This window comes from Armigeres subalbatus, chromosome 2, assembly GCF_024139115.2.
Source record: "Armigeres subalbatus isolate Guangzhou_Male chromosome 2, GZ_Asu_2, whole genome shotgun sequence".
NCBI lineage: Eukaryota > Metazoa > Arthropoda > Insecta > Diptera > Culicidae > Armigeres > Armigeres subalbatus.
The window spans coordinates 304589113-304609245 of record NC_085140.1 but is presented as its reverse complement, the minus strand read 5'-3'; the positions used below and the strand labels follow the sequence as shown (position 1 = coordinate 304609245).

The 20133-nt window shown below is 43.1% G+C and overlaps 1 protein-coding gene across 1 annotated transcript; it reads left to right on the top strand.

Moving 5' to 3' along the window:
* The first annotated feature begins 9967 nt into the window (after positions 1-9967).
* On the top strand, positions 9968-10651 carry LOC134209835 (uncharacterized). The gene has a single exon (XM_062685859.1). The coding sequence runs from the start codon at positions 9968-9970 to the stop codon at positions 10649-10651; it is 684 nt and encodes a 227-aa protein (XP_062541843.1).
* The last annotated feature ends 9482 nt before the right edge of the window (positions 10652-20133 follow it).

Below are 20133 nucleotides of genomic sequence, written 5' to 3'. Positions count from 1 at the left end.
GGAACCTGTAGAAGGGGACATTTCAGTTTTAGCGCCAAAACTGGTCATTCGACGGTTCGTTTTTCATGGTTTTCTTTCAGGAAGCGAGGTATGAATATAAAATGGACCACTGACGGCTTTGACCGCTTCCGGGACCTACGGATTGTCCCCGGGAACCTGTAGAAGGGGACATTTCAGTTTTAGCGCCAAAACTGGTCATTCGACGGTTTGTTTTTCATGGTTTTCTATCAGGAAGCGAGGTATGAATATAAAATGGACCACTGACGGCTTTGACCGCTACCAGGACCTACGGATTGTCCCCGGGAACCTGTAGAAGGGGACATTTCAGTTTTAGCGTCAAAACTTGCCATTCGACGGTTTGTTTTTCATGGTTTTCTATCAGGAAGCGAGGTATGAATATAAAATGGAACAGTGACGGCTTTGACCGCTTCCGGGACCTACGGACTGTCCCCGGGAACCTGTTGAGGGGACATTTCAGTTTTGGCACCAAAGCTAGTCATTCAACGGCTCGTTGCTTATGGTTTTCTGTCAGGAAGCGAGGTATGAACATAAAATAGATCATTGATTACTTTAGTCATTAACGAAATCGAGAAAATAGTGGGACTGATTTGCGTAAAAAATGCCAGACGTATTTCTCGGCAGAACTGACCCGCTAAACTATTGTAATGGTCACTCATGGCTTCAAATTATATTACCGCCATCGGGGGTACAATGGGTCTAAGGGGTGAGAATGGGTCATCGCTCTCACCGGCAGTCTGGAGATCGTAGAGCTAAATCGTTCAAAAAGGTCTCTTATAGTTTAGTCTTCTTGCCTCCAGATTAGACTGGCCCAGGAAACAAAAAAGTTGTCTAATTCCACGGTGCACCCCCAGGATTGTGTCTTTGGGTGAGAAAATCAGGAAAATACACCTCCGTCACTCATTCGATCTGGAAATTGGTTCTGATTGCTCGATTGACCTCAGAATTGCAAAAACAGCAGTTGGTATGCTACAGAAAAATTTCACAGAACATTGTATGATGATTAAATGAACTTTTATATAGGTTTCGGCTGATGCGATTCGATCAAAAAACCCAAAAATACACAAATCAGGTCCTAATAAATCAGCCGAGAATTATATAAAAGTTCATTTAATCATCATGCAATGTTCTGTGAAATTCTCGCTTAACTTTTCAAAAGGACCTAAGTAACATTTTTTCATGAATTAATTTGAATAGCGCAATCAACAGAAAAACATGAAAGCTTTTGATTGCACTACTCAAATTAATTCATGAAAAAAATGTTACTTAGGTCCTTTTGAAAAGTTAAGCGAGAATTGTTCTGTAGCATACCAACTGCCGTTTTTGCAATTCTGAGGTCAATCGAGCAATCAGAACCAATTTCCAGATCGAATGAGTGGCGAAGGTGTATTTTCCTATACATTTTGGCTGAAATCCCCATACAAACATCAAATCAAATGCGCCAGCTTATGCAACAAGCGATTGAGCTGAAATTTTCAGAGATTGATTTTCTCACCCAAAGACACAATTCTGGGGGGTGCCCCGTGGAATTCGACAACATTTTTTTCTCCCCATAGTAATCTGGGCCAGTCTACTCCAGATACATTCAATCTATTATAAAAGCATTCTAAGTAGTTGAAACAGTGACCCATTCTCACCCCCATTTGACCCATTGTCACCCCCGACGATGGTACCAAATAAAAAAAACTAGACTGATTGCAATGAAAATAAGAGGCTCGCTCGCAAATAATTATTCATAATGAAAATGAGTTTTCTTAACGGTCCTGTGTTTCCACATTCAATTCTGGACCATGCAACTACACGTTTTCCTCTACAATTAAAACCCTTTTTCAAGTATGACGTCCACTACTTTTTGGGATTTCTAGACCCCCTCCCCCCCCCCTCTGTCACGCTTTTTTGTATACCTAATATATGTACTGTCACAAAGTTTCAGACCCCCTCCCCCCTTAAACCTGTGACATCATTATTGAACCCCCCTTATATGAAAGAAAAAAGCTTTTCGAATTCATTCCGTGATTTCCCAGGAAATTATTGTTTTAGCAGGAATTTGCTTTCCAAAATCATGTACGCTCAAATCTCGTTTAACTTTTCAAAGGACCAAAGTAACATTTTTTCATGATTTATTTTGAAACATTTTTTTCATGAATTAATTTGAATAGCGCAATCAACAGAAAAACATGAAAGCTTTTGATTGCAGTACTCAAATTAATTCATGAAAAAAATGTTACTTAGGACCTTTTGAAAAGTTAAGCGAGAAATCTCAAAGTACTTAAAAGTCTTATTTCCAATTAAGTACAATACTTCCTAGAACGGCAGTAAGGTACCCCGGGGCAAGTGAAAATACGGGACAAGTGGGTACTATGACTGCAGATGAATCGATGAACGTTTTTAATGGTAACAATGTTCTAGGAAGATGAAGCAGAACTATAAACGAATTCACCCGATACAAAAATATTTGTAATCAAAACCATTTGAGGCACTATACTAATGTTATTGCTTGATCATAACTTTAAACTACCGCGAAAATCTAGTACTTTTATTTTAATTCAATGGATTTCCAACTAAATAGTCGTTTCTAAATTTATCATTGATTTGGAAAGTGAAAATTTTGAGCAATTAAATAATTGTGTGACATCGAAAACGATTTAATAATTTTAATTGAAGTCAAAATCTGCATTTTCATTTGCCCTTGAGTTTTTACATACATGGGGCAAGTGGGACATATTTGAACAACATTTTCGATAAAGCTATTTTAGTTGTTTTTAGATGGTTGTCTCGCGGTCCTTAGCCTCTTACCCAGCAACTCCTATCCCTACCTCCCCGTGGTGCTGGCCGGGATACGAGCAACCTTAGGGAAGATCGGGTAACCAACCCCGGTGGGAACTATGGTCGTATGCTGACAGGGAGGGGGTTTGCTCCTCTTCGGAGGTGCAAATCTTATTGAGCGTCTGTTCTCCATGTCAGGATCGGCTCACAACAGCGTCTGTTCTCCATGTAAGAGGCGGCTGATCATCGTCCGAATGCCAGCGAGGGACTCTAAATGAAACTGTGCACCATGGTTCACCGGAAATAAGGAGGAATGGTGCTCCGGAAATTTAAGGGGTTTGAGGTCAGGCCCTGCAAGCCATCTTTTAAAAAACATACGCAACGAACAATCAACAAGAGAGTATGGACCGGAACCATGGGCGAAGACCACTGCGACGAAAAGGGACTAGCGATTGGAAACTCGGTTCGTGGAACTGCAAATCTCTCAACTTTATCGGGAGCACACGCATACACGCCGATGTGCTAAAAGACCGTGGATTCGGCATCGTAGCGCTGCAGGAGGTTTGTTGGAAGGGATCAATGGTGCGAACGTTTAGAGGTAATCATACCATCTACCAGAGCTGCGGCAACACACACGAGCTGGGAACAGCTTTCATAGTGATGGGCGATATGCAAAGGCGCGTGATCGGGTGGTGGCCGATCAATGAAAGAATGTGCAGGTTGAGGATCAAAGGCCGGTTCTTCAACTTCAGCATAATCAACGTCCATAGCCCACACTCCGGAAGCACTGATGATGATAAAGACGCATTCTACGCGCAGCTGGAACGTGAGTACGACAGCTGCCCAAGCCACGACGTCAAAATCATCATAGGAGATTTGAACGCTCAGGTTGGCCAAGAGGAGGAGTTTAGACCGACTATTGGAAAGTTCAGCGCTCACCGGCTGACGAACGAAAACGGCCTACGACTAATTGATTTCGCCGCCTCCAAGAATATGGCCATTCGTAGCACCTACTTCCAACACAGCCTCCCGTATCGGTACACCTGGAGATCACCACTGCAGACAGAATCACAAATCGACCACGTTCTGATTGATGGACGGCACTTCTCCGACATTATCGACGTCAGGACATATCGTGGCGCTAACATCGACTCGGACCACTATCTGGTGATGGTTAAACTGCGCCCAAAACTATCCGTCATCAACAATGTTCGGTACCGACGACCGCCGCGGTACGACCTAGAGCGACTGAAGCAACCTGATGTCGCCACTGCATACGCGCAGCATCTCGAGGCAGCGTTGCCGGAAGAGGGTGAGCTCGATGGGGCCCCTCTTGAGGACTGCTGGAGTACAGTTAAAGCAGCCATTAACGACGCAGCGGAGAACAACGTCGGGTATATGGGTCGAAGTCGACGGAACGATTGGTTCGACGAAGAGTGCAGACAGATTCTGGAGGAGAAAGACGCAGCGCGGGCGGTCGCGCTGCAGCAAGGTACCCGGCAGAACGTGGAACGTTATAGACGGAAGCGGAGACAGCAGACCCGCCTTTTTCAGGAGAAGAAACGCCGCCTGGAAGAAGCGGAGTGCGAGGAGATGGAACAGCTGTGCCGTTCTCAAGATACACGCAAGTTCTATCAGAAGCTCAACGCATCCCGCAAAGGCTTCGTGCCGCGAGCCGAAATGTGCCGGGATAAGGATGGGAGCATCTTGACGGACGAACGTGTGGTGATCGAAAGGTGGAAGCAGCACTACGAGGAACATCTGCATGGCGCTGAGAGTACAGGCAGTGAAAGTCAAGGCAGCGGAGGAGATGACTACGTCAGTTCAGCGGACGATGGAAGCCAACCAGCCCCCACCTTGAGGGAAGTTAAGGATGCCATTCAACAGCTAAAGACCAATAAAGCAGCTGGTAAGGATGGTATCGGAGCTGAGCTCATCAAGATGGGCCCGGAAAAGCTGGCCACTTGCCTGCACATACTGATAGTCAGAATCTGGGAAACCGAACAGCTACCGGAGGAGTGGAAGGAAGGAGTTATATGCCCCATCTACAAGAAAGGCGACAAACTGGAGTGTGAGAACTTTCGAGCGATCACCATCCTTAATGCCGCCTACAAAGTGATATCCCATATCATCTTCCGTCGTCTGTCACCATTAGTGAACGAGTTCGTGGGAAGTTATCAAGCCGGCTTCGTTGACGGCCGCTCGACAACGGACCAGATCTTTACTGTACGGCAAATCCTTCAAAAATGCCGTGAATACCAGGTCCCAACGCACCATCTGTTCGTTGATTTCAAGGCGGCATACGACAGTATAGACCGCGTAGAGCTATGGAAAATTATGGACGAGAACAGCTTCCCTGGGAAGCTTACCAGACTGATCAAAGCAACGGTGGATGGTGTGCAAACACTCCAGTTCGTTCGAATCGCGCCGGGGACTAAGACAAGGTGATGGACTTTCGTGCCTGTTGTTCAACATTGCGCTAGAAGGTGTCATGCGGAGAGCCGGGTGTAACAGCCGGGGTACGATTTTCAACAGATCCAGTCAATTTATTTGCTTCGCGGATGACATGGACATTGTCGGCCGAACATTTGCAAAGGTGGCAGAACTGTACACCCGCCTGAAACGTGAAGCAACAAAAGTTGGACTGGTGGTGAATGCGTCAAATACAAAGTACATGCTTGTGGGTGGAACCGAGCGCGACAGGGTCCGCCTGGGAAGCAGTGTTACGATAGACGGGGATACCTTCGAGGTGGTCGAGGAATTCGTCTACCTCGGATCCTTGCTAACGGCTGACAACAACGTTAGTCGTGAAATACGAAGGCGCATCATCTGTGGAAGTCGGGCCTACTACGGGCTCCAGAAGAAACTGCGGTCGAAAAGATTCGCCACCGCACCAAATGTGTCATGTACAAGACGTTAATAAAACCGGTAGTCCTCTACGGACATGAAACATGGACAATGCTCGAGGAGGACTTGCAAGCACTCGGAGTATTCGAGAGACGGGTGCTTAGGACCATCTTTGGCGGTGTGCAAGAAGACGGTGTGTGGCGGCGAAGAATGAACCATGAGCTCGCCCAACTCTACGGCGAACCCAGTATCCAGAAGGTAGCTAAAGCCGGAAGGGTACGATGGGCAGGACATGTTGCAAGAATGCCGGACAGCAACCCTGCAAAGATGGTGTTCGCTTCCGATCCGGCAGGTACGAGACGGCGTGGAGCGCAGCGAGCGAGATGGGCAGACCAGGTGCAGAACGACTTGGCGAGCGTGGGGCGTATCCGAGGATGGAGAGATGCGGCCTCGAACCGTGCATTGTGGCGTCAAATTGTTGATTCAGTGTTATCTGTTTAGATGTTAACTAAATAAATGAATAGATGGTTGTCTAGTGAAAAGTAGCTTCGTCATTTATATCATATGGATCTGAATCAGATGCAGTTTGATTTCGTTGTTAAAAAGTATTGTACAGTAAATTACCAAATGTGTATTTTACATTCTGAAAATTATCTCCCGCATGAAGAAAAGCAATGGCCATAACTATGCGATATCCTTCCGTTTACAGTGCAAATAATCCATTTATTCTACAATAGGTCAACAGGATTTGTCTTGTGTTTTGTTATTTTCAAACTTCGCATCAGATTTTCAGATAAATAAAGTCCTTTACACATAAATTGGCTATTTTGTTCACATTAAAACACTGCCCATCGCCTGACTAAAACGTTTCTTCTGAAGTATTGATTTATGTTATAATTTGTGTTTTAAAGAGAAATATTTATTTATACGAAAAGTGAATAAAGGTTTGCTCATCCTTGCCACCTAAAACATGTTATACAAAAGTAAGCTATTGGAAAACAAGACAACAGTCAAATAAACAGTAAATCGGCTGTTGTCTTGTTCTCATATCTACTAAAATTATAATCGCTATCTTGTTGCAAAAATAAAGTCCGACATGCAACCAATCTTCATCCATGATCTGAAAATACTAATACTCAGAAATATTATGAATATTCTATCTACATTCCTCAAATTAGTTTCGTTCTACAGTAGAAAACAGAATAGGTCCCACTTGCCCCGTTTGAAGGGGTTAGTGAGTCCTGAAGGTAAATTTATTTCTTGCACTACCAATATTTTTGTAATGTAATGTGGCTTCCAACACCTCTACACTTCAACAATGGAAGCATATAATGATGTATCAGTGGTTAGTGTTCTGAAATAACCTGTTTTCTAAGTATGCGTTAACAATTTTGCTGAACTAGCGTTTTTAGATCCCACTTGCCCTGGGTACCTTACACGAGTTTCTCGCAAGGGGCCTCACACCTCGTAAATCTTGTCGACGGATTTTGTTCTTATGTGCTTATGTAGGCTGGGGTTTACAGGACTTCAGAACGGTGAAACAAAAATTCCGTATTTTAGATACATAGAAGCTGGAAGCTATACATTTTTGATGGTAGCAACATTAGATTCCATAAGAAACCGATATGCATTCCCGACAGACTATCGAGCTTCGGAGCTTCTCTGAAACGGAATTTATGTCGTGCCTCAATCAGCAATAGAATAGAATATTTCAATCCTTAGTTTTTGTTCATGATTTAAGAATACCTGTTGTTATCCTTCACCTAGCAATATTCAAACAAATACTAAAAATCGACATGCTTCATAAAAAAGAAAAAAAGCCTTCAAAATTTTCACAGTTACGCATTATAAGGGGAGGAGGGAGTACAAATAATGTTTCTTTTTGTTAGGTTGGGGAGGGAGGGATCAAAAACTCCGATTTTTGCGTTACGTAATTTGTGAACAAACCCTTATAACACATCTAATTATGCCCAAAATTTGCCTATCCCAGTTATTTTGGACATCCCCTGTAGAATGCGTTGCAGTTATCGAACGGCATTCCTCAACTGAAAAGTAAACATGTTGCAGTTATTGAACGGACACTGTAATAATATATGTTAGAATACCCTAAAGCGAAATGCAAGATTAATGAGTCGCCTGCTTACAGCGGCACACTAGGAGTTAACTTTTGGAAATCAGGCATCTAATGTTTAATGTTCCGAAAATAAGCACCTTAATCGAAAAAATATTTGGTAGGCGTAGTAGAGGACACCTTCCCACATAACTGGTACCAAATAGTTTTTCGTGAAAAGTTCCTACTACAGTATTGACCCAATTTTGTCACTCCCCGATTTTGTCTACCCCAGATTTTATCACGTTTTCGACCCGATTTTATCACGTCCCAATTTTGTCACCCCAAAAAAAGTTGAAAATTTTATTCATTTTTTTAATTTTCGTAAATAATACCGTAAACAACGTTGATTCCCATGCAATATCTTTCACCGCCTGTAGTTTATTATAAATGACTTCTGAGCACCTGGGCAGGATTCTGTAAGCATTTTCGACAGGAAATAACGGATACCGTTCACGCATTTTGCCTTTCCAAGGCATAAAATGACTGATATTTGTGAAACGAATTGAAAAAAATATTTTTTTCCCGATTTTGTCACATACCCTGTTTTATCACCCCAAAATTCACCAGGGGGGGTGATAAAATCGGGATATTACTGTATTGAAAACCCGCGTTAGATGTCGTTCGCCATACAAACTTCAGTTGGTTAACTCATGCTGGCTATTTTCACATATACGTTAGCACTTAGGTGCTGGCAGCGGCGGGTAGGAAACCAGCCTTTGTATAAGATTCATCGAACAAAATCATTATGTTGCTGTCATTGGCGTAACTAGCTTCGAAGTTTAAGACTCCTAAATTAGGAGGCTATAGCCTCTCAATCTATTTTATGTTTTGGCATTTATCGTCTACATCAAGTAGATTCCATAGGTTTCTCTGACAACAATAAATAGTCAAACCTTTTGGAAAACACATGGTATACCATGTGTTTTCCAAAAGGTTTGACTATTTAGGGTCCGTCTCATTTGGAGAATTAAACCGAAATTAAACGTAAAAGTGACATTTCAATAATAATCAAATAACCCTGCTCGCAGAGCAAGCTTACTGACAGATATCGAATTATTTTTCATCGATAGCTTATTGGAAATGCTGGGTAACACCAGCCATTCTTATGATCGGATGATTTTTTTATTTTGAACTGTCACTTTTAAGTTTGATCCTCCAAATGAGAAAGACCCTTATTGTTCTATCTATAGATATTATCGAAAATGTTTGAGAATTCTTTGGCACAATTTCTAGAGAAATACCAGTCCCCCACATAGTGCATACAGTTTCTTGTTGCTACTTTATTGTGGGGTGTATTGAAGTGCTTTGGAGCTGTTTCCAGAACAAATGCAATACATTCGTTTTAATTCGCCATAATAATAATTAGGCGATAACAATACTTCCGCCTTACCAACTAGCATTTGTTTACTTTGCTCGATAGGTAGACGGTTTGACAGTTCAATAGGTAGATTTGGCTTCCCTATTTGCACAACTCTATATATAATTGATAGACTCTGTTAAATATCTGTTATCTGTGGAAATACTATTTTGAATCTCTTCTCTTCTCTGCTCCTAACCCCCTCATTTAAATCTTTTATGGATTCTATTGAAGCATTTGTAATTATTTGTCCAAAACCATGAGCAAATTTATAGCCGCGTAAAATTAGAATTGTATTTTGTTTATGTATGCAAAAGTTGTGAACGATGAATAATGTCAATTATGACATTTCACTTTGACAAGTTGAGCTGTCATTCTCTCAAACCGCACTTATTTCATTCTCGCACTTCTGAAGTGCGGAGTCCATCGAGGTGGGAACTGCGCAATATTGGACCAAAAACAAAACAACAGCAACAGATAGTTTCTAATCGCTCAAGGACGGAACGAAAAGTTTCAATGCAAAAAGCAATAATAACTGAGGAAAGGCAAACGCCAATAGAATAGAATAGAATAGAATAGAATAGAATAGAATAGAATAGAATAAAATAAAATGGAATAGAATAGAATAGAATAGAATAGAATAGAATAGAATAGAATAGAATAGAATAGAATAGAATAGAATAGAATAGAATAGAATAGAATGGAATGGAATGGAATAGAATAGAATAGAATAGAATAGAATAGAATAGAATAGAATAGTATAGAATAGAATAGAATAGAATAGAATAGAATAGAATAGAATGGGAATAGAATGGAGATGGGAATAGAATAGAATAGAATGGAGAATAGAATGGGAATAGAATAGAATGAGGAATGGATGGAATGGAGATGGGAATAGAGATGGGAATGAATGGGAATGGAATGAGATAGAATGGAATGATGGGATGGAGATGGGATGGGAATGGGATGGGATGGGATGGGATGGGGATGGGATGGGATGGGATGGGATGGATGGATGGGATGGGATGGGGATGGGATGGGATGGGATGGGATGGGGATGGGATGGGATGGGATGGGGATGGGATGGGATGGGATGGGGATGGGGATGGGATGGGATGGGATGGGGATGGGGATGGGATGGGATGGGATGGGATGGGATGGGGATGGGATGGGGATGGGATGGGATGGGATGGGATGGATGGGATGGATGGATGGGATGGGATGGGATGGGATGGGATGGGATGGGGATGGGATGGGATGGGATGGGATGGGATGGGGATGGGATGGGATGGGATGGGATGGGATGGGGATGGGATGGGGATGGGATGGATGGGGATGGGAATGGATGGGATGGGATGGGATGGGATTGGGATGGGGATGGGATGGGGATGGGATGGGGAGGGGATGGGGAGGGGATGGGGAGGGGATGGGATGGGGATGGGATGGGATGGGATGGGATGGGGAATGGGGATGGGATGGGATGGGGATGGGATGGGATGATGGGATGGGATGGGGATGGGGATGGGGATGGGATGGGATGGGATGGATAGGATGGAGATGGGAGGGGATGGGGAGGGGATTGGGAGGGGATGGGGAGTGGATTGGGATGGGATGGGGATGGGATGGGGTTGGGATGGGGTTGGGATTGGGATGGGGTGGGGATGGGGTGGGGATGGGTTGGGGATGGGATGGGGGTGGGGTTGGGATGGGATGGGGAGGGGATGGATGGGGATGGGGATGGGGATGGGGATGGGGATGGGATGGGGATTGGATGGGGATGGGATTTGGATTGGATGGGGATGGGATGTGGATGGGATGGGGATGGGATGTGGATGGGATGGGGATGGGATGGGGATGGGGATGGGATGGGATGGGATGGGATAGAATAGAATAGAATAGAAATGGGATGGGGATGGGATAGAATAGAATAGAATGGGATAGAATAGAATGGGATGGGGATAGAATGGGATGGGATGGGAAGGATGGGATGGGAATGGGATGGAATAGAATGGAATAGAATAGAATGGAATAGGATGGAATGGAATAGAATAGAATAGAATAGAATAGAATAGAATAGAATAAGATGAAAAGCAGGCCATGTTCCAGTTTAAATGTAGAACCATTGAAGAAGAATCGGTACCGGATTTCCAAACGCGGAAACTTTCGGAAATTTTTGTCTGATCCTTGTACGAAAATTTCCGAAAGAATTTATGAGAGTCTGAAGAATCTCTTATATAGAAGAACTACTAAAGGTTCCATAGTGGATCTTCGGAACATGGCTTTCCGGCAAAGCTTAATAGGCTAATTCGTGCGACGCTGGTGGATCCATACCGAGCGCCGGAATATCTGTTAAGACATCCGACTCGTTCGTGGGGTTACTTAGATGGATTGAAGCAGGGCGATGCGCTCTCTAATTTGCTATTCAACATAGCTCTGGCAGATGCAATTCGAAGATCTGAAGTGCAAAAAAAAACTTAACTTAATTCACCGAGTGATGATACTGCCTTTCTCGCATTTAGCCAAGACACCAACCTTATATGGCGCTTATATAATTCGATTCCATTTTCTTAATTACTTTTAAACGCAATGGTCGATCGTTATCAAATTCAATAGTGATCAACAAGGCTTTGTCCCCTGTTGAATGCAACTTGTTGCGAGAAAATCGGTTAAGAATTACTATATGAAAAAGTGGCTAATGTTTTTTGGTTCTCGTGTGCACACTTACACACATACACACGGACAGATAGACATTTGTTCAATTCGACGAGCTGAGTCGATCGGGCCTTCACAATTCTTATGTACCAAAACCAACCTTTTTTGTTCATTTTGGGGCCCCCACAAGCTGTCGGCCCCGGGGCCCCCTTCCGGATAAATCCGGCCCTGCCCGGTCCACAGTAGGATGGTTTTGGAAAAAGTGGGATATTGGTATTATCGGCGAAACTATTGATTGGAGACTTCTTTTGTTATCAAGCCGGCTTCGTTGACGGCCGCTCGACAACAGACCTGATCTTTGCTGTACTGCAAATCCTTCAAAATGCCGTGAAAACCAGGGGTGGCATTGTGCATCTCGATTCTAAGGTAATTCTATCAACTCGAACGTGTTTGGCATTACGGGTTTTGATTCGATCTCGAAAACGACTCATCGTTCGAGTATGCTAGAGGAGGTACAAAAATAACGAGATGGTTTGGCATTATGGAAACTCGTTAGCACACTGAAAAACGACTCAAGTCGAATGAAAAACATTCGTCACCTTTATAGCTTTCGAATGTTGTTCGAGAGTTTTTTCTTGGTGAAAGTTTTCAATTATATTTGTTATTATTTCTCTACAGGAAGAGAATAAATGTTTATTATTGTCTCTTGAGGAAAAGAATGTCATTAGTATACCTACTTTTATAGTTTCCAGACAATATGCAATCTCTAATTATCCCGAAATCCGCGTAAAAACGACTTCAACTAAAATCGTTTTTTTAAGTTTTCACGTATTTTTTGACGATTTCGATAAATCGCGTGATAAATCTATGAGGAAAATCTGCGTAAAAACGTGTATTCTCCAAAATCTACGTAAAAATAGATGAGTTAAATAAAAAAACGCACATGAGATGCTCCAAGTGCGTTTAACTAAAATACATGGAAACATCAAAGTAATGTATTATCGAATCCTTCTTTAGCTTTAAATTATTTAGCTCAAAATAGGATCTGTGGCATACACTCGAATAAACATAAAACTTATAATTTGTGTCGTAACAATATCTCAATTTACAAAACATGTCTTATCGGCATTATGTTTTAATCGGTTGCAACTGCTCAATAAATAATATTGCTTTTTAAAGTCATTGAGCACAATTTGCTTATTTATAAATTAACTGCCAATTCATGCCCTGAAGGATGCCTTTCCAACAGGCAACATGCTACACGCAGATGAAATTACTCTTATTCTCTCTGTTTACTCACATTCGCCATGCGCTGAAGGTTGTCTCTCCAGCGGACGGACGGAGACAGCTATCTCTTATTCTCTCTGTTTACATTTCGTACATACCATTACTAGAACATACGGAACATACTCGATTGAACTAGTACAGCACCATTCGAAATCTTGTACTGCGACTGAATGAAGTCGAACGAAATAGATAATGCCGCAATTTTTTCGAAACGAATCCAAAAACTTACGAATTGAGTGGTTCGATTCGAGATGCGCAATGTCACCCCAGGTCTCAACGCACCATCGCCATCACGCATACGACAGTATAGACCGCCTAGAGTTATGGAAAAACACCATCCTCCGTAAGCTTCCCAGGGAACCTGTTCTCGTCCATATTTTTCCATAGCTCTACGCGGTCTATACTGTCGTATAATGCTTTCAGTAGTTTCCGATGGAGTTACTAATTGAATTTTCGGAAGAATAAACCAAAAACAAAATAAACAGCAAACACTAAAAATTCCGAAGGTATCCAGCTTTCCACGCTCACCATAATGGCGGATACTTTAATAAGTTTGACAAGAACTGCTTCTCGACACTGAACTGAAATTTTCGTCTCAGGAAACCCTAATTTTGCCGATTTTTCCCGTTACCAACGATACACAATTATTTGTTTATTTTCCATCAACAAAAGCATTTGCGCAAGGCTCCAAATCTTATATTTTTAATTACTATGCTTCCTAACTCTCCTACTTTTTGCAGGTATTATTGGATAATGAAATATGCGAGGAAATATACATACAATTCCAGATTCCATTGGTTTTAATTTAGCATCAATTCTAACATGGCCTTGTAGTTTGAGAAGCAGTCACAAAGTCACAAAGTTTCAGACCCCCTCCCCCCTTAAACCTGTGACATCATTATTGAACGACCCCTTATATGACAGAGAAAAGCTTTCCGAATTCATACCGTGATTTCCCAGGAAATTGTTGTTTTAGCAGGAGTTTGCTTTCCAAAATCATGTACGCTCAAATCTCGTTTAACTTTTCAAAAGGACCAAAGTAACATTTTTTTCATGATTTATTTTGAAACATTTTTTTCATGAATTAATTTGAATAGCGCAATCAACAGAAAAACATGAAAGCTTTTGATTGCAGTACTCAAATTAATTCATGAAAAAAATGTTACTTAGGACCTTTTGAAAAGTTAAGCGAGAAATCTCAAAGTACTTAAAAGTCTTATTTCCAATTAAGTACAATACTTCCTAGAACGGCAGTAAGGTACCCCGGGGCAAGTGAAAATACGGGACAAGTGGGTACTATGACTGCAGATGAATCGATGAACGTTTTTAATGGTAGCAATGTTCTAGGAAGATGAAGCAGAACTATAAACGAATTCACCCGATACAAAAATATTTGGAATCAAAACCATTTGAGGCACCATACTAATGTTATTGCTTGATCATAACTTTAAATTACTGGGAAAATATAGTACTTTTATTTTAATTCAATTGATTTCCAACTAAATAGTCGTTTCTAAATTTATCATTGATTTGGAAAGTGAATATTTTGAGCAATTAAATAATTGTGTGACATCGAAAACGATTTAATAATTTTAATTGAAGTCAAAATCTGCATTTTCATTTGCCCTTGAGTTTTTACATACATGGGGCAAGTGGGACATATTTGAACAACATTTTCGATAAAGCTATTTTAGTTGTTTTTAGATGGTTGTCTCGCGGTCCTTAGCCTCTTACCCAGCAACTCCTATCCCTACCTCCCCGCGGTGCTGGCCGGGATACGAGCAACCTTAGGGAAGATCGGGTAACCAACCCCGGTGGGAACTATGGTCGTATGCTGACAGGGAAGGGGGGGTTTGCTCCTCTTCGGAGGTGCAGATCTTATTGAGCGTCTGTTCTCCATGTCAGGATCGGCTCACAACAGCGTCTGTTCTCCATGTTAGGGGCGGCTGATCATCGTCCGAGTGCCAGCGAGGGTGTCAGGGTGTCAGGTTTGGTGTCAGGCCCTGCAAGCCAGCCTTTAAAAAATCATAAGCAACGAACAATCAACAAGAGAGTACGGACCGGAACCATCGGCGAAGACCACTGCGACGAAAAGGGACTAGCGATTGGAAACTCGGTTCGTGGAACTGCAAATCTCTCAACTTCATCGGGAGCACACGCATACTCGCCGATGTGCTCAAGGACCGTGGATTCGGCATCGTAGCGCTGCAGGAGGTTTGTTGGAAGGGATCAATGGTGCGAACGTTTAGAGGTAATCATACCATCTACCAGAGCTGCGGCAACACACACGAGCTGGGAACAGCTTTCATAGTGATGGGCGATATGCAAAGGCGCGTGATCGGGTGGTGGCCGATCAATGAAAGAATGTGCAGGTTGAGGATCAAAGGCCGGTTCTTCAACTTCAGCATAATCAACGTCCATAGCCCACACTCCGGAAGCACTGATGATGATAAAGACGCATTCTACGCGCAGCTGGAACGTGAGTACGACAGCTGCCCAAGCCACGACGTCAAAATCATCATAGGAGATTTGAACGCTCAGGTTGGCCAAGAGGAGGAGTTTAGACCGACTATTGGAAAGTTCAGCGCTCACCGGCTGACGAACGAAAACGGCCTACGACTAATTGATTTCGCCGCCTCCAAGAATATGGCCATTCGTAGCACCTACTTCCAACACAGCCTCCCGTATCGGTACACCTGGAGATCACCACTGCAGACAGAATCACAAATCGACCACGTTCTGATTGATGGACGGCACTTCTCCGACATTATCGACGTCAGGACATATCGTGGCGCTAACATCGACTCGGACCACTATCTGGTGATGGTTAAACTGCGCCCAAAACTATCCGTCATCAACAATGTTCGGTACCGACGACCGCCGCGGTACGACCTAGAGCGACTGAAGCAACCTGATGTCGCCACTGCATACGCGCAGCATCTCGAGGCAGCGTTGCCGGAAGAGGGTGAGCTCGATGGGGCCCCTCTTGAGGACTGCTGGAGTACAGTTAAAGCAGCCATTAACGACGCAGCGGAGAACAACGTCGGGTATATGGGTCGAAGTCGACGGAACGATTGGTTCGACGAAGAGTGCAGACAGATTCTGGAGGAGAAAGACGCAGCGCGGGCGGTCGCGCTGCAGCAAGGTACCCGGCAGAACGTGGAACGTTATAGACGGAAGCGGAGACAGCAGACCCGCCTTTTTCAGGAGAAGAAACGCCGCCTGGAAGAAGCGGAGTGCGAGGAGATGGAACAGCTGTGCCGTTCTCAAGATACACGCAAGTTCTATCAGAAGCTCAACGCATCCCGCAAAGGCTTCGTGCCGCGAGCCGAAATGTGCCGGGATAAGGATGGGAGCATCTTGACGGACGAACGTGGTGATCGAAAGGTGGAAGCAGCACTACGAGGAACATCTGCATGGCGCTGAGAGTACAGGCAGTGAAAGTCAAGGCAGCGGAGGAGATGACTACGTCAGTTCAGCGGACGATGGAAGCCAACCAGCCCCACCTTGAGGGAAGTTAAGGATGCCATTCAACAGCTAAAGACCAATAAAGCAGCTGGTAAGGATGGTATCGGAGCTGAGCTCATCAAGATGGGCCCGGAAAAGCTGGCCACTTGCCTGCACATACTGATAGTCAGAATCTGGGAAACCGAACAGCTACCGGAGGAGTGGAAGGAAGGAGTTATATGCCCCATCTACAAGAAAGGCGACAAACTGGAGTGTGAGAACTTTCGAGCGATCACCATCCTTAATGCCGCCTACAAAGTGATATCCCATATCATCTTCCGTCGTCTGTCACCATTAGTGAACGAGTTCGTGGGAAGTTATCAAGCCGGCTTCGTTGACGGCCGCTCGACAACGGACCAGATCTTTACTGTACGGCAAATCCTTCAAAAATGCCGTGAATACCAGGTCCCAACGCACCATCTGTTCGTTGATTTCAAGGCGGCATACGACAGTATAGACCGCGTAGAGCTATGGAAAATTATGGACGAGAACAGCTTCCCTGGGAAGCTTACCAGACTGATCAAAGCAACGGTGGATGGTGTGCAAAACTGTGTGAAGATTTCGGGCGAACACTCCAGTTCGTTCGAATCGCGCCGGGGACTAAGACAAGGTGATGGACTTTCGTGCCTGTTGTTCAACATTGCGCTAGAAGGTGTCATGCGGAGAGCCGGGTGTAACAGCCGGGGTACGATTTTCAACAGATCCAGTCAATTTATTTGCTTCGCGGATGACATGGACATTGTCGGCCGAACATTTGCAAAGGTGGCAGAACTGTACACCCGCCTGAAACGTGAAGCAACAAAAGTTGGACTGGTGGTGAATGCGTCAAATACAAAGTACATGCTTGTGGGTGGAACCGAGCGCGACAGGGTCCGCCTGGGAAGCAGTGTTACGATAGACGGGGATACCTTCGAAGTGGTCGAGGAATTCGTCTACCTCGGATCCCTTGCTAACGGCTGACAACAACGTTAGTCGTGAAATACGAAGGCGCATCATCTGTGGAAGTCGGGCCTACTACGGGCTCCAGAAGAAACTGCGGTCGAAAAGATTCGCCACCGCACCAAATGTGTCATGTACAAGACGTTAATAAAACCGGTAGTCCTCTACGGACATGAAACATGGACAATGCTCGAGGAGGACTTGCAAGCACTCGGAGTATTCGAGAGACGGGTGCTTAGGACCATCTTTGGCGGTGTGCAAGAAGACGGTGTGTGGCGGCGAAGAATGAACCATGAGCTCGCCCAACTCTACGGCGAACCCAGTATCCAGAAGGTAGCTAAAGCCGGAAGGGTACGATGGGCAGGACATGTTGCAAGAATGCCGGACAGCAACCCTGCAAAGATGGTGTTCGCTTCCGATCCGGCAGGTACGAGACGGCGTGGAGCGCAGCGAGCGAGATGGGCAGACCAGGTGCAGAACGACTTGGCGAGCGTGGGGCGTATCCGAGGATGGAGAGATGCGGCCTCGAACCGTGCATTGTGGCGTCAAATTGTTGATTCAGTGTTATCTGTTTAGATGTTAACTAAATAAATGAATAGATGGTTGTCTAGTGAAAAAAACATTTCGTCATTCATATATCATATGGATCTGAATCAGATGCAGTTTGATTTCGTTGTTAAAAAGTATTGTACAGTAAATTACCAAATGTGTATTTTACATTCTGAAAATTATCTCCTGCATGAAGAAGAGCAATGGCCATAACTATGCGATATCCTTCCGTTTACAGTGCAAATAATCCATTTATTCTACAATAGGTCAACAGGATTTGTCTTGTGTTTTGTTATTTTCAAACTTCGCATCAGATTTTCAGATAAATAAAGTCCTTTACACATAAATTGGCTATTTTGTTCTGTAACACATTAAAAACACTGCCCATCGCCTGACTAAAAACGTTTCTTCTGAAGTATTGATTTATGTTATAATTTGTGTTTTAAAAGAGAAATATTTATTTATACGAAAAGTGAATAAAGGTTTGCTCATCCTTGCCACCTAAAACATGTTATACAAAAAGTAAGCTAAAGGAAAACAGGACAACAGTCAAATAAACAGTAAATCGGCTGTTGTCTTGTTCTCATATCTGCTAAAATTATAATCGCTATCTTGTTGCAAAAATAAAGTCCGACATGCAACCAATCTTCATCCATGATCTGAAAATACTAATACTCAGAAATATTATGAATATTCTATCTACATTCCTCAAATTAGTTTCGTTCTACAGTAGAAAACAGAATAGGTCCCACTTGCCCCGTTTGAAGGGGTTAGTGAGTCCTGAAGGTAAATTTATTTCTTGCACTACCAATATTTTTGTAATGTAATGTGGCTTCCAACACCTCTACACTTCAACAATGGAAGCATATAATGATGTATCAGTGGTTAGTGTTCTGAAATAACCTGTTTTCTAAGTATGCGTTAACAATTTTGCTGAACTAGCGTTTTTTTAGATCCCACTTGCCCCGGGGTACCTTACACGAGTTTCTCGCAAGGGGCCTCACACCTCGTAAATCTTGTCGACGGATTTTGTTCTTATGTGCTTATGTAGGCTGGGGTTTACAGGACTTCAGAACGGTGAAACAAAATTCCGTATTTTAGATACATAGAAGCTGGAGGCTATACATTTTGTTGGTAGCAACATTAGATTCCATAAGAAACCGATATGCATTCCCGACAGACTATCGAGCTTGGAGCTTCTCTGAAACGGAATTTATGTCGTGCTTCAATCAGAAATAGAATAGAATATTTCAATCCTTAGTTTTGATGATTTGAGAATACCTGTTGTTATCCTTCACCTAGCAATATTCAAACAAATACTAAAAAATACACATGCTTCATAAAAAGAAAAAAGGCTTAAAAATTTTCACAGTTACGCATTATAAGGGGGAGGGAGGGGGTACAAATCATGTTACTTTTTGTTTCGTGGGGAGGGAGGTCAAAACCTCCGATTTTTGCGTTACGTAATTTGTGAACAAACCCTTATAACACATCTAATTATGCCCAAAATTTGCCTAGCCCAGTTATTTTGGACATCCCCTGTAGAATGCGTTGCAGTTATCGAACGGCATTCCTCAACTGAAAAGTAAACATGTTGCAGTTTTTGAACGGACACTGTAATAATATATGTTAGAATACCCTAAAGCGAAATGCAAGATTAATGAGTCGCCTGCTTACAGCGGCACACTAGGAGTTAACTTTTTGGAAATCAGGCATCTAATGTTTAATGTTCCGAAAATAAGCACCTTAATCGAAAAAATATTTGGTAGGCGTAGTAGAGGACACCTTCCCACATAACTGGTATCAAATAGTTTTTCGTGAAAAGTTCCTACTACAGTATTGACCCCATTTTGTCACTCCCCGATTTTGTCTACCCCAGATTTTATCACGTTTTCGACCCGATTTTATCACGTCCCGATTTTGTCACCCCAAAAAAATTTGAAAATTTTATTAATTTTTTTAATTTTCGTAAATAATACCGTAAACAACGTTGATTCCCATGCAATATCTTTCACCGCCTGTAGTTTATTATAAATGACTTCTGAGCACCTGGGCAGGATTCTGTAAGCATTTTCGACAGGAAATAACGGATACCGTT